The sequence below is a fragment of the Xenia sp. Carnegie-2017 genome, unplaced genomic scaffold (assembly GCF_021976095.1).
Source record: "Xenia sp. Carnegie-2017 unplaced genomic scaffold, XeniaSp_v1 HiC_scaffold_1, whole genome shotgun sequence".
Taxonomy (NCBI): Eukaryota; Metazoa; Cnidaria; class Anthozoa; order Malacalcyonacea; family Xeniidae; genus Xenia; species Xenia sp. Carnegie-2017.
Genome location: NW_025813402.1, coordinates 10,283,034 through 10,298,159, shown reverse-complemented (window position 1 = coordinate 10,298,159; position 15,126 = coordinate 10,283,034). Strand labels below are relative to the sequence as shown.

The 15,126-nt window shown below is 36.3% G+C and overlaps 2 protein-coding genes across 7 annotated transcripts; one reads left to right on the top strand and one right to left on the bottom strand.

The window, feature by feature from the left end:
* The first annotated feature begins 5,184 nt into the window (after positions 1–5,184).
* Positions 5,185–6,937, top strand: LOC124438929. The gene is made up of 3 exons (XM_046989124.1): positions 5,185–5,855; positions 5,903–6,271; positions 6,601–6,937. The coding sequence occupies exons 1-3, from the start codon at positions 5,185–5,187 to the stop codon at positions 6,935–6,937; spliced, it is 1,377 nt and encodes a 458-aa protein (XP_046845080.1).
* Positions 6,938–12,703: 5,766 nt separating this feature from the next.
* On the bottom strand, positions 12,704–14,772 carry LOC124435930 (52 kDa repressor of the inhibitor of the protein kinase-like). 6 transcript variants are annotated; one of them, XM_046985872.1, is made up of 6 exons: positions 14,689–14,772; positions 14,080–14,622; positions 13,747–13,988; positions 13,521–13,559; positions 13,237–13,308; positions 12,704–13,157 (listed from the first exon to the last, which is right to left on the bottom strand). In XM_046985872.1, the coding sequence occupies exons 2-6, from the start codon at positions 14,199–14,201 to the stop codon at positions 13,096–13,098; spliced, it is 537 nt and encodes a 178-aa protein (XP_046841828.1). In that variant the 5' UTR covers positions 14,202–14,622; positions 14,689–14,772; the 3' UTR covers positions 12,704–13,095. The 6 variants fall into 6 exon arrangements, 5 of the variants coding, with proteins under 5 accessions (XP_046841828.1, XP_046841820.1, XP_046841832.1 ...); XM_046985864.1 differs by having other exon boundaries at positions 14,080–14,595; XM_046985876.1 differs by having other exon boundaries at positions 14,080–14,592.
* Positions 14,773–15,126: the final 354 nt, after the last annotated feature.

The following is a 15,126-nucleotide window of genomic DNA, read 5'->3' as shown; positions in this document are numbered from 1 at the left end:
TTTCTTCGATGTTAATTGCGTTGGGCGACATATGTTCAGCCAATAAGTTGACATATCAGTCAGCACAATTTTATCTATGTAATATGTGTTGTAACAGTGTTAGTCTTGAAAGAAGCAGCTAAATTTTGAACTCCTGGATCGTAAATGAGTTCAAAATCGTATTCTTGTAATCGGAGTTTCCATCTTTCGATACGAGCACGGGGTGTTTCATTTGTCTTTGGAGAAATATACATTCCAAAGCTTTATGATCTGTTTCTAATTGGAATTTTCTACCATAAAAGTACATATGAAAATGCTCGCAACCAAAAAGAATGGCCAAAGCCTCCTTTTCAATATGACCATACTTGATTTGGGTTCTGGTTAGGGATCGGCTTCCAAACGCTAAAAAACGGTAATTTGTGCCTGATTGCTGCTGTAGAAGTATAGTGCCATTTGCGCAAGGCACAGTATAAACAACATAAAGTAGGGCCACTTCTTTGAAATTTTTCGTGCCACGTATATTTTATTACGCATATGATTACCATATTGGCAGCCGGTAAATTGCATTGTGTGGCCAATAGGACTGACGATATGGCAAACGGCAGTCAGAAAACTAATTAAATATACATCACCCAGTTGCACAGCGAAATGGCCCCACTATATATTCCTATACTCTGCCCAAGGAGAGGCATCAACAATAAGTCTTGCTGGATTACGTAGGTCGTAGTGAGCTAATGTTGGTGCACTGCTGATTGCTGGAATGTATCGTGAACAGTAATTGTAAAGCCTAGAAAAGAACGAACTTCGGAACATTTTTTTAGGATGCGGTGCTTTGTATATTGGTTCAGTCTTATTCTGATCGGGTCGACTTCCTTTGCCAGAGACAAAATGACCAAGAACATTTATTTCAGGCTCTGCAAAAGTACCTTTTGAAAATTTCAGAGTCAACCCATTAGACTGTAAGGTTCTAAGCAGCTTTCCAAGAAGTGAGTGAGCATATCTTTCGACCAAAGCCATATGTTGTCAGAATTATTTTTGTAGTTAGGAACATCTCTTATATTCTCATGAATCTTTTCATGGAAATATTCCCAAGAAGGTCAAGCAACCATGAAAAGTCGTGTAAATAGGGGGGACTGTCTTCAGGTGTTGTAAATGCAGTAATGAATGGTGACTCTGGTGCTGAAGAAAGTTGCAGGTATTCTTGTGCTAGATCTAACTCGGTAAAATGGAAGCACCTTGTATCTTCTGTAGAATTGAATTTACCGTTGGAATTTAAATTCTTCTTCGTTTTAAGGCACTGTTTGCTTTTCTCATATCTACAACAAGGCGAACATCTTTGCATTTCTTCGCGATAACGGTTAAAGATGACAGCCATGGAATAGCTCCTTTAACCTTTTCTCCTCGCTTCCGCATCTCTTCTAGCTTTTATTAACAATTAATTTAATACTGTGAGGTATACAACATGCTGGTTGTGCAACAGAAGTAATATTATGATTCACTTTAAACTTTACTTCGTAATGGGAGTACTTTGATTTTAGAGAATGTAACTGTAGAGAATGTGACTGTAGAATTGACTTTTTGCAACTGTTTGAAGACATCATTATTTATTACATTGACAGACGAACCTGAACAAATGATGAACAAAAGTGCAACTTGTTTAACTTGAATTGTGACATTCGGTTGTCTGTGGGAACTTGTCGAGGTATAAATAAATGCATCGTCAGATTCTTCAGAAGATGAAGCTATCGCAATGTCTAATTTTCAAACTTCTCTTTGCTTTACCACGATTTCACTGGGTTTTCTTTCCCTTGTTTCAAACAATATTTAGCAAAATGACCAATTTTCCCTCAGTAGTGACATGATTTTCCATACGCAGAACACTTTGTTTTCCCCCCTTCGTGTGTAAATTTTCCTGCACAATTAATGCACTTCTTAGATAATGATGGATTTTGATTTTCTAAACCTTTATATTGTGTTCTAGTTCAACCTCTAGTGTTTGAATACCATCGTGGATGTTGTTTGTGTACGGTATGTATGTATGATTTGACTATGTTAAATATTTATGAATGCCTACGATTTTCTTTGATTCAATGCCTGTTTTCTCCAGTGTGTGTACATATGTAAAAAGCTTTCTGAGTGTCATAGTTTCTCGTAATGCTTCTCTTCGTAGTGTGTCATGCGAGTCTGTTGTTTTGTGTATAATTTGCGTCTTGATTTCGCGATCTTCATTGCTAAATTTGCATGATGCTGCTTTTTCCTTTAACCGACGATAGATTTCGTTGATGGGTTCTCCTCATTCTTGCTTCATTTTGCGAAACTCGAAAATAGCCATGTCCGTGTTATTTGATGGTTCGAAATATTTGTTTAATTTGGTCATAGCTGTTTCATACTTATCTCCCGTTTCATGTAGAGTGTCAAAGATGTCATTCGTTTCTTCTCCGACATATGCGAGTAAACCTCTTCTTACTTTTAAATCAAATTTTTGAATTTTGATGAAAAGATTGTTGAATCTTTTCGCCCATTTGCGCCATCGTCCCACTGTTGATCAATTTTTATGAGGGTCGAAAGGTGCGAAAGTTCCGCTTCGAGGAACTCCCATGTTTATATATCTAACTGAATGCTTGTTGGAATTCTTGAACTTTGCAGCTGTTGCTTTTCTCTGTCGTTTGGGCATTTTTGGATGATGTAGCCATGTCATTTCGTATATTAATGTTCTCGCCTTGGTGTTTATCGACAGCTATCTTTACTCGATAGAATCTCTTAATTTATAATCTCATTGCAATAAATTTACATACTATGTATTCTAAGTATTAAGATAAGTATTCTAAGCTGTAATTATCGATTTGATTCCCTATACGAGCATTTTGATGTATAGTTTGTCTACGAAACTAGTTTTGAGCAGTCTTTTGTGAAGTTTTTAATCTTGCCCTTTAAATTTTGTTTTGGTAAGACATAAGCAATGGCGGATAAACCCAACAGCATGACATTGAACGAAGTTTTAGACGTCCTAGAGCAAGATTATGGTATTTCTTATGATGGAGTGTGCTCGGATATTGATTGCGAGCTTTCTGCCTTTTCGAAACCTGATGTTGAAGTTCTGTCTTCAGTGCAAGATGAACAAATAGAAATCCTCAGCAACTTACATGATGTTGAAACTGATGAGGAAGAGGAAACGGTCGCTCAGTCTGGCAAAATACTGGCATACAACTTTTCAAACACTAAATGGTCGAACGATGAATACGAGGGAGAAATACGACGTGGTGCTTTTACACAAGATGTTGGTAAAGATGTCAGAATTGCAATCTGTCTTTCGATTCAAAGGACCCATTGCTGCGGTAACATGGATGGACAACCGTGTTGTGAATATGGTTTCATCTCAAGCAATACCATCTGATACTGCTGCAATTCCAGTAAAGCGATGAAAGAAAGATGGCAATACAGATGATGATCAATGCCCAAATATCATTGTATCATAAAATGGGTGGAGTTGGCGGGAATGACCAGATGAAATCATATTATGGCATCAACTATAGGTGGAAGAAATGGTAGCTGAGAATATTTTTTGAACTACTGCACAGATGCATTGTAAACAGTCACATCCTGGAAAGGCTGTCACCAAACCATAACATGAGGAGTTCAAAGAATTTCTGCCTAGAAGTCTCCAAACTTCTTATTGGGGAGTTTTCTTTTCGGAGACATTTTGTTCGACCAGCTATTGAATCGCCTGCTAGATTTCGGGATAGAAATTTTCCCAGCATAATTCCATCCTACAGCAAAGGAAAGACTAAGGAAAGAAGGTGCAAAGTATGTTCCACAAAAAAAAGCCAAAAAGGACTTCCTATTCCTGTAAAGACTGCGACGTAGGACTATGTGTAGCACCTTGCTTTAAAATTTTCCACACCAGACAGTAGTTTTTCCGACAGAATTGTTGGTAAATATAAGCATGTTATTAAAAATAACACATTTTATGGAATAAAACCCTAAGTTAGTGCAACTTATAAGTTTGTTCAAGCTCATAGATAGTTTTGAAATTATTTCTTATTTTATTGCTATATTTGCTGGCACGGTACGATTGCAATTTTCCAATTATTTGAGCTTTCTAGTGCCTAAATGAGAAAAGTTATACATCATCTGAAAGCTTATAATACAGGCTTTTTTGTGAGCAGTAGTAAGCAATTACATCTAAAGAATATTCTGAGAACTTTATCTTTACATTGAATGTTTTCGTTTGGAAATATTATCACTTCGGTAATTGACACCTTGTGTCGTCATGGAAACGAATTTTATCCCATTTTGAACACTACAATTAAATTCTTCATTATATTAGCTTTAAATTGATATATGATTTGTATGTAGTTTAGTAAATGTTGGCTTTTATTATAACTTTATTTTGTTATTGTTCATTATGTTATTGTACAATTCATTTTTTCTCTAAAATAAACTTGGGACTTAAAGGGTTAATAAACATGTTTGTAGATGTAGATCGTCCAGGTTAGTATAGTCCTGAGAAGGTCTTTTTTGTTGTTGTTGACTGACGTTTTTGTAGTATAGTTATTATGTAAATTATTAGTATTTCGTATGTCATACTACGTATATTATAATTAAGTAATGATCTGTATATAAGTAACATGACTAAGCAATAAAAGGGAGAAATCTCACAATATTACATCTGGCGACAAAGATTATTAAGGGACGAAGAAATACGATTTGATCGTGAGAAAGATACTACATTTCGAACATGACAGCTTTGCCTAGCTTCCCGACGTTCAACTTAGAAGAACCAGACCTTAGAAAAGCTTGGGGAAAATACGTATCAAGATTGGAGAATTTGTTGTTGGCAATGAACATCACAAATGCCGCAAGAAAGAAGGCGATGCTCCTGCACTATGTCGGTGAAGAAGTTAATGAAATATTCGAAACTTTAGAAATTGACGAGCTAGATGGAGAAGAAGATGTATTTAGAAAAGCGGAGAAAGCGTTACGAAATTACTTCACTCCACAGAAGAATATAGAATTCGAAGTTTATAAGTTTCGTCAAGCGAAACAACTCCCAGGAGAAAATATATCCGCGTACTATACGAGATTGAAACAATTGGCCAAATCCTGCGAATTTCATGAAGAAAGCAGAGAGATAAAAACTCAGATCATACAAAATGGTTCATCTTCAAATTGCGGAGAAAAGCGTTAGCAGACCCCGAAATAACGATGGACAAATTAATACAAATGAGAAAAACAATGGAGATGTCAAAAACACAAGCAGAAGGCATCGAAAGCACGAATCGAATTTGGCATAAAAGAAAGCTGTTCAAGACGCCCACGGAAAAAACCTCAAATGCTTCCGAATATTCATCGAAGATCAAATGCAAATTTTGTGCTCGTGAACATCGTCCAGGGAAAACAAATTGCCCGGCATATGGAAAGAAATGTCGACAGTGTTTAAAGTGGAACCATTTTCAAGTTTGTTGCCATGAGAATCGAAGAGGCAAAGAGCTGATGCAAGACAATTATCAAATTTCTCGCGCTGAATCAACAAAGCGAAACGGACAGATAAAACGTAATCAAGTAAGACCTCGACAAGTGAATACGGTGCAAGAAATAACGTCCGAATCAAGTATGGAAGATGTATATGTATTTTCAACGTTGACGGCGCCACAAAAGCTGCCGAAATTTAAAGTTAAAATAAATGGTACTCCTGTGTCAGTCATGGCAGATACCGGTTCCAGCGTAAACCTCTTGGATGAAGTGAATTTTAACAAATTGAAGAAAAAGCCAATATTGCAGGAAGCAAATGAGAAAATCTTTCCTTATGGGTCGAAAAAACAACTATCAATTAAAGGAAAATGTCAGTGTGTGGTCGAAACCGATAAACTATATGGGTTGGAGACATTTTTTGTTTTAATGGGAATACGGGTTGCTTGATAAGCTGGAAAAGTTCTCAAAAATTGGGCCTGGTACAAATAGTCGCATCCATAGAAGGCACTACAAAGTCTAAACAGGAACCCATTAAAGAAAAGGCACAAGAAAAAGTGAGAGAAGATACGAAAGTGGAAGAGCTAATTAACATATATCAAGAAGTCTTTCAAGGATTGGGAAAATTGAAAGGGTTTCAAGTTCATCTACACGTAGATAAGGACGTACAACCTGTCGCACAACCTCATCGTCGGGTGCCGTTTCATGTGAGAAAAGACTTGGAGAAACAGTTAAAACAAGACGAAGAACGCGGAGTCATAGAAAACGGATGGACCAACACCTTGGGTTTCACCAGTCGTGGTCGTACCAAAACAAAAGGGAGGTCCGAGTTTGTATAGATATGCGACAAGTAAACAAAGCAATAAAGAGAACGACACTTGACTCCGACGATCGGTGAAATTATAAGTGATCTAAATGGTGCTGTATGGTTTAGCAAATTGGACTTAAATCAAGGCTATAACCAGTTAGAGCTCGATGCAGAATCAAGATATTTGACAACCTTCTCAACACACATTGGTCTACGGAGATTTCGACGTTTGAATTTTGGAATAAACTGTGCTGCAGAGATATTCCAAAATGCCATCAGAAAAACGTTGAATGGACTGAGAGGCGTGATTAATATCAGTGATGACATTATGGTGTTTGGCGTAGACGAGAAAATCACGATGCAAATTTGAACGCGGTATTACAACGAATTAAAGATCGAGGACTAACTCTTAAGAAAGAGAAATGTCAGTTTAAGAAAAGAAATTTAATATTCCAAGGGTATGTGTTCTCAGAGAATGGTATTGTGCCGGATCCCAATAAAGTGAGAGCAATTAAGGAATGCACAAATCCTAAAGATGTAGGAGAAGTACGAAGTTTGTTAGGCATGACCAATTTTGCTGTCGATTTATTCCACATTATGCCACAATTACGGAGCCGTTACGTCGACTTATCAAGAAAGATGTCCCATTCGTGTGGACAAGAGAACAAGAAGACACAATGAAAGCCCTACGGAAAGCACTAACAGATGGGCCAGAAAGTGCGTATTTCGATCCGGATAGTGATACGGAGGTTTTCACAGATGCTAGTCCAGTTGGTATTGCAGCAGTCTTGGCGCAGAGGAAAAAGGGAGAAGAAAAAAGGAAAATAATTGCTTACGCTAGTAAATCACTAACTACCACAGAGAAAAATTATTCCCACTTGGAAAGAGAAGCTTTAGCCATAGTATGGGCCTGCGAACACTTTCATTTATATTTGTTTGGAGGAAAGTTCACCATCGTCACTGATCACAAGCCGCTGGTGAAAATATACACAAATCCATCATCAAAGCCATCTGCGAGATTAGAACGATGGGCTTTGCGATTGCAACCATATGATTTTGAAATCTGTTTTCAACCTGGAACTGAAAATCCTGCAGATTTTCTTTCACGTCATCCCTTATCTGATGAGAAACTAAACAACCGACAAAAGAAAGTAGCAGAAGAATTTGTTAATTACGTTACACAGAACTCGGTTCCAAGAACAATCAGCAGGAAAGATCTGGAAGAAGCTACAAGAGAAGACATTACTCTTCGAGCAGTAATTCAAGCCATTGAAACAGGAAGATGGTTTGACAGTTCAAAGATGGTAGGAGTAAATCAAGCAGAATTTAGCTCATATGAGAAACTTAAAGATGAACTTTGCATATCTTCGGGAATAATTCTACGAAAACATCAAATAATCATACCAGAAAGTTTACGAGAGAAAGTTGTGAACATTGCTCATGAAGGTCATATGGGAATGTCAAAAACGAAAGCTTTGTTACGTGAAAAGGTATGGTTTCCACGTATTGATGAGTTAGTTAATGAAAAAGTTAAATCGTGTTTAGCCTGTCAGATTACAACTCCAGTCAGTGAAAAGGAACCATTGAAAATGTCAGAGTTGCCAAGATCTCCTTGGAAAGAACTAAGTATGGACTTTGGTGTAGCTCCTACAGGCACAGGTGAATATTTGTTTGTTTTGTATGATGATTTTTCCAGATATCCCATTGTAGAAGTAATCCGATCAACGTCCGCAAAGACTGTTATACCCTGTTTGGATAAGATACTTTCGGAGTTCGGGATACCAGATACGATACGTTCAGACAATGGACCGCCATTCAATAGCAAGGAATTTTATGAATTTTCAAAGTATTTGGGATTTAAGCACAGAAAAGTTACTCCTTATTGGCCGCGAGCCAACGGGGAAGTGGAAAGATTTATGCGTACTATCAAAAAGACAATAAAGGCTGCGATAATGGAGGGAAAAATTTGGAAGCAAGAAATCCATACGTTCCTGCGAAATTATCGTGCCACACCTCATAGTTCGACCAAAATCTCTCCATCTATGGCTTTATTCGGTCGACCAATGAAAGTACGTTTACCTGAAGAACCATTTCATGTAGATACAGAGGAAAGAATTCGAGTACAGGATGAAAGAGCAAAATTGAAGATGAAATTACATGCAGACAATAACAGGAACGTAAAGACAAGTGAGATTAAAGTAGGTGATATGGTGTTAGTAAAGAAAGATACGATCACCAATAAACAACAAACACCCTATGATGGTAAGCCATGTGAAGTCGTGGAAAGAAAAGGTTCAATGGTAACAGCGAAGAAAGATAGAATGTGGCTTACTCGTAATTCGTCATTTTTCAAGAAGATCGAAAATGGGAAAAGTCTAGAAGAACCCATTGAGGAAAGTATAAACGAAAAAGAACGGCGGTATCCTTTGCGTACAAGAAAAGCCCCTATTCGATACGGACAAGTTGAAAGTTAATTTAGAGATAAAAGTTATTTAGCTATAAAAGAAACAATTAATATTTTCATAAACGAACTTATAGATACAAAATACAAAAAAAAATATATTTAATTAGTTTGGGGAGAGGTGTAGTATAGTTATTATGTAAATTATTAGTATTTCGTACGTCATACTACGTATATTATAATTAAGTAATGATCTGTATATAAGTAACATGACTAAGCAAGAAAAGGGAGAAATCTCACAATATTACAGTTTTTACAATCTTAGCGGTTGTCATCTTCAGAATCAAATGAGGAGTAAACGTCAGACCGTATTTGATATCTGGTTCTTACGTCATTGTATTGTGTGTACAGAAAATGTGTAAATTGTGTATTAATTGTGTGTAAATTGTGTATTGTCATTGTGGATTAGTGTGAAGTGTAATGTTTTTATTTGATCGTTTGTTTGTATTGTGAATAAGTCCTTTGTAAGTTGCCGGTAATTGCTGTGATCTGTTTAGGGGGGTTTGTTCCAAGTTGGTATACCAACTTTTTAATGTAAGCCGTTGTCTATAGTCAGTGCTGTAAGTAATGCATTTTACCGAGTCCCAGTCAATGTTGTGCTTTGTGAGTCGGTGTTATTCGGCAATGTGATTAGTTTTGTCTTGTTTCTTTGTAACTCGTTTGTGTTCAGTAAGTCTTATGTTTAAGTTCCTGCCAGTTTCCCCCATGTAAGAGGCGTGGCAGTCAGAGCGTTTTCTTTAGTAAACTGACCTTGTGAGGACTATACTAACCTGGACGATCTACACCTACAAACATGTAACGATACTCCTGGGCTCAAACCATTTACTTAATAACCATTTTAGATTAAAAACAAAATTTTTCAATTTTATGTTTTTAATTATAAGCATATTTCGACTTAACTGCACGTAAGTCATCTTCAGTGTGAATGGTTTTCTTAATTTTATCTTTTATGTAGTAAATGCCTGGATTACAAATTTTCAAACTTATATATATATCCTTGCAGAAGCTGTTATGCAACACCTTGAAAAGCAGTCAGTCACCAACAACGCACACATCAGACTATGGAGAAGATTTGTTGACGACATCTTTGCTATCGTCAAAAAAGACAAAACAGAACACATTCTACACACAATAAACAACACCACACAGAACATAACCTTCACCATGGACAAAGAACAGAACAAACAACTTACCTTCCTGGATATTCTACTTACCAGATCACATGACGGCACATTAAACACACAAGTATTCCGCAAAAATACACACACAGACCAAATACTCAACTTTAATAGCAATCACCCAACACAACACAAAATTAGTTGCATACGAACTCTCTTTAAAAGGATTAAAACACACTGCAATACAGAAGAAGCCAAGAAGAATGAACGCAACTACTTATACTCTACATTCATAAACAACAATTACCCACAAAACTTTATCAACAAAGTATTAAACAAACTACACAACAAACCACAAACTGAAAAATCTAAAGAAGATACAGACGAACCAGTAAAAATAGTGACATTACCATATATAAACGGAACATCAGAAATGACATCAAGACTACTCCGACCATTCAAAATAAACATCGCACATAAACCAACACACAAACTCAAATCATACTTCACTATACATAAAGACCGAACAACGACATTCGACACAACCAACGCGGTCTGTATGATACCATGTAAAGATTGCCCCAAACAGTACATAGGACAAACATCCAAGAATATTGAAACAAGACTCACGGAACACAAGAATGCCATCAAACGACGCGACCCAAAATCACTGCCAGCAGAACATACCTACGATACCAACCACACATTTGACTGGACAAAACACAACTTCTTGGACGCGCACAGACAAAACACGCACGACAATTCAAAGAGGCATGGTACAGCAAAGACAACAACACAATTAACAGACATATTGACATCCCCATCATCTATTCACAACTAAAGCACAGAATAGATATATACAGAAGCGCCACTCGATGTCGGAACCTTTGATGTTCGTGTCCGCAGCATCCGGGAACTTTACACGGCAGCCATGTTTCCAGCCAGATAAATGCAGCCAGATCGCAATGTAATTTATAGTGCCAAGGACAAGTTTTTAACCAAAAACTAAAATAGTTCGGCACATTGGCAGTTTTTTTCGTTTTTCGAGTAGAGACAGTAAATCGCAGCGAGTCTTCTATGTCATATCAGTCAATTCGATATCGTATTTGAAAAATAAGTGTTTGTAGAAACATTCAAAGTAGAACTTGAATACGGACGACATTAGTTTAAAGATGTTTGACTTTTATATATTTCCGACATTTCCTTTTGGTGGTGGCAAAGTCACGATTTGCAAATTTGATCGCGTAATAGATACGCATTCGGACAAAAAGCTTTAACAAATAATCATGTGGGAACTCTGTACATACATCAACTGGTGGAATTGCCTGGAGGACTTTTAATATATTTGCCCCAACGTTGGAATTTTTCGTTGTAGCAGAAAAGCAATTGACGAAAGTATCTTCCAGTGCCTTTATGTATTCCAGGTATCTTCTAGCTGGGACATTCAACTCACCAAAATTCTTACTATCATATGATTTGAAATAGCAGAAAAGCTGTTGATCACTGTCAAAATCATTTGATGTCAAAATTCTCTTGCATTCATCACAGCTGTGCATCTTGAATGATTTTTTCAGCAAGTAGCCAGCAACATAAGCCACAGCATTATCTTGAATGATGTTAGAAGTCACATTATGTTCTCTATAATCTGCTGGTCCAATTGAAAGAATGCTTGGATGGGATTGTGGCATGTTCTCTACATGTTTTGGCTTTGATATATTCGCTGTTGTGCATTGAACCAAGAGGGCATCCATATCTTTAGCACAGTTGCCTTTTGATGATGTAAGAAGCGCACTAAAAAACAACTTTCGAAATGCTCTTGTGAACTGTATTGGTGTGGGGTTGTCGCAATTCCCCCCTTGTTGTCGTATGCTTCCAAAAAAATTTTCAAGTGGGTCGGTGTTCAGCCTTCTGGTAAGTAGGTAAGTAAAGTTGTGGGCGGTTTGCAATGTACTCCAGATGTTTATAATTGCACTAATTGTAACCAACCAACCTTTTAGAGATTTGATCCTGCCTGTTACATCCTCATTGCCATTGAAAACTTTAATTTTTTTAATAAATTGTAAGGATTCTTGCAAAAATGTGATTTGTGAACTCTTTGTTGTGATTGGTCTTCTCAACTCTTTCATTGCTTTTAGGTTCGAGCTATTTACACAATCAAAGAGGAATCAAACTTCAAGAGAAACTCTGCAGTTCCACTGGCACAAGATGATAAACCTCCCAAGCTGACATATGCGCAAATAGCTGCTGCAACGGTATGACTAAAATCTGTGTAGCATATTTGACTTTCATTTTTTGGAAGTTAGTTGGATGGATGTGTTTATCTGTCAACTTTGGAGCATTTCTGATTGATAGCATTTTGTCTTTTACATAGAAGTTCTCTATGTCCTTCCAACTGGCAACATGTTGTCCAAATTGGAAATTGTAGTTTATCAGATTGTTTCTCGTGCACTTTATTAGATGTGGTGGATCAAACATGAGGTAAACTTTTTTGTTATTGTGCAGAAACCATGGTTGGTCACAATTTACATTTAAGCGAAGAGATAAGCTATAGAAGTTGGACCCCATGTCTGATGTAATGACCATGACATTCAATCCAATTTCCTTCAATTTATCAATGACTTCTTTGATTATTTCTTCCAAAACATCAACAGGACAGGACTCGTTGACAAGTACATAACCCAATGGTTGCTTCCACCCCAGAAACACTTCTTAACATTAGCACGAGACCAGATGTTGCAACTTTGTTTGTTCTGCACCCACCACCAAAGTCTTCCACACCTACTATGTTGTCATCTGTGATATTGTAGTAAAGGTGGGTCTTTAAAGATAGCTCATCAACACATAATGTACATGTCTTTTCCATTTCACTCATATGTAGAACTTTCTCTTTTAATAGGTTTAATGTTGCTTGTGGTATGCCTGTTTTCATAGGAATTCTTGAAACAAATCTTCTTATTGATGTCATTGATGGCAGAATAAAAAGCTTTGATAGAAGCTTGTATGCTTTTCCACTAGCATGGCATAGAGACAGCTAATGATTGTAATTCTGGTGAGTATCTTCGACCATATTTCTTTTTTGAGTGGAGCTTCATTTGTAACCTTATAAAGCTGGCTAGATGCCCAGGCAGGTTTTTTAGTGCAGCTTCTAATGTGCATTCGATATCCTTCTCTTTCACCAGATTTTTAATCTTTCTGCTCAGCCTTCGTATTTTTGTATTCTTAGTTTGAATTGTTGTTTTTTGTTTTCTCTTCCTAGGGTGTTATCTGAGAGATTGGTATGTTTGACCACCGAAATCTCTTTTTGAACACTCAGGTGGATTGTCTAAAGAAAATTTGTGGTCATTGAAATTTTGTAAAAAATCTTAATGTAATCTAGCTGTTGCAAAACCATTACATTTTACCTTCTTCATTTTCATTTGATTGATTCGTTTGAATATCATAAACTTGGTTGCCTTCTATTGTTTGATTTTCTTCTATAAAGAAATGTGCAACTACAGGGTTAGATGCCACATATAAAAACTGGAAAAGTTGCACTCTCCAACCTTCCATCTCATCAATGTTAAAACTTTCACCATGCTTATTGTCGCACTCTTTGCCAAGTTGCTCTTCCTTATTCCTTCAAAGTGTTTCAATTAAGTCAGTATCAACAACTTTATGTACATAGTGTTGCATGTCACCAACTAACCTGTAACATTGGCTATTTCTTCATGTCGAGATTTCTTTGCTGTAATCAAATTTTTTTTGTAATCATTCAGTTCTCCTTGTTTCTTTATCTACTTCATTCTATGTAGCTTGCCAAGTGAATTATGTGAATACTTTTCCTCATTTTTTGTAAAAATAGTGTTTCATTGTTTTATTTAAACTTACTTGAAATCTATTAGAAAATAAAATGTGAAAAATTACTTATTTACCTGATGGAACATATTGAATTTCTTTTCTTTCAATTGCCCTTCGTTTTTTCCCAATTTGGGGTGGAGGATTGGGAATTTTGAATAGAGTTGGCTTACTCTGAGGATTTAATCTCTTCTTTTCCATGCTGGTGAACATGCAGTCCTCAAAATGATCTGCACACAGTTTACAATTCTTGTAAAGATATTCTGCACTTTTGCCCAAAAGATCTTCACGACGACAATTGTTTACCCATTCCTTTGATCTAAAATACAAAGAAATGCTTAAAAAACTTTATTGCCCATGCAGCATTAAATAAAACATCCATAAGACTTGCAAACAAAAAATACCCTTACCTCTCCATATCCTTTGGAAAACGAAAAAAACTTAAATCAGGACGAGTTCGTTTGCTTTGTGTGCAGTTGATAGCAGCACAATGAGTTCTTGACCCACCCTTTAGTTTGTTCTCTTTTGCCATGAAATATTTGTGTATGAATGACACACAGAGAGTAGCACATAAAAACCTTGCAATAACTGTATAGCTTTCCAGCACAAAATGAATGATGGTCCTGGTTACTAATTAAACATGCAAATTTGCACAGCAAAAACTTTCCAAGTTTTCTATTAAAAAATGAGTTAAAAAACAACTTTATTGTTAAACATATACAGATTTGACAAACAAGATGAAATTACAAAGTTTCATTTACAATGATGCAGATGCAATGCAAAATAACAAGTCAAAAAAACTTGAATTCAAACATCAAACATAGAAGTACTTTAATGTTTTATAAAGATAGTCATCCACATTTAAAAAATAACTGCGTCTTCATCATAACAGCATTCTTCGTGTACAGTAGGTCGTGTAATTTCTGCTATTTAGTAATAAATCATTGACCATTCTATTATGAAAATCTATTGTAGAAGATAAAAAGAAAAATAATAAGGCAAAATACATTAAAAAATACCTTTATTAGTCCTAAACGACAAATCTACTGGGAAATTGTGTTGAGTTCGAGTTACTCGCCATATCTCTTTCTTAGTATACACTATACCTTGAGTAACAGCCACGAGTGAACTTGATGATCAAACTGATTTTCATTATTTTACAGAGCAGTATTTATAGTATTTTTCACCAAAAACAAATATTATTATTGGTCGGAGTAGTTCCTCTGTTTAAGCTATATATGGTACATAAGGAAATTTAACTAACGTCAATAACTGTTCCTTGGCTCTTAGCCGTGTGGGAACGGATACATTGATAAACTAAACTACGCATATACTATTTCCTCAACATGTTTTTTTGTGGTTTATGAGCATGACTCAACAAATTACCTTTCAATATCATACACGTTGTAAAAACATTGATCTCGTAACCAATACAATTCAATGAAAGAAACTTATAA

Excerpts from the sequence above, each read along its gene's own strand:
- LOC124435930 (XM_046985872.1), bottom strand. The coding sequence starts at position 14,201 with ATGGCAAAAGAGAACAAACTAAAGGGTGGGTCAAGAACTCATTGTGCT. Across the intron at positions 13,989-14,079 it reads TTTCCAAAGGATATGGAGAG|ATCAAAGGAATGGGTAAACA; the intron begins GTAAGGGTATTT and ends TTTGTATTTTAG. Across the intron at positions 13,309-13,520 it reads AGAAATAGCCAATGTTACAG|AAGAAAATCAAACAATAGAA; the intron begins GTTAGTTGGTGA and ends ATTTCTTTATAG.
- LOC124438929 (XM_046989124.1), top strand. The coding sequence starts at position 5,185 with ATGGACAAATTAATACAAATGAGAAAAACAATGGAGATGTCAAAAACA. Across the intron at positions 5,856-5,902 it reads GAAACCGATAAACTATATGG|CTGGAAAAGTTCTCAAAAAT; the intron begins GTTGGAGACATT and ends TTGCTTGATAAG. Across the intron at positions 6,272-6,600 it reads CGTACCAAAACAAAAGGGAG|ACGAGAAAATCACGATGCAA; the intron begins GTCCGAGTTTGT and ends TGTTTGGCGTAG.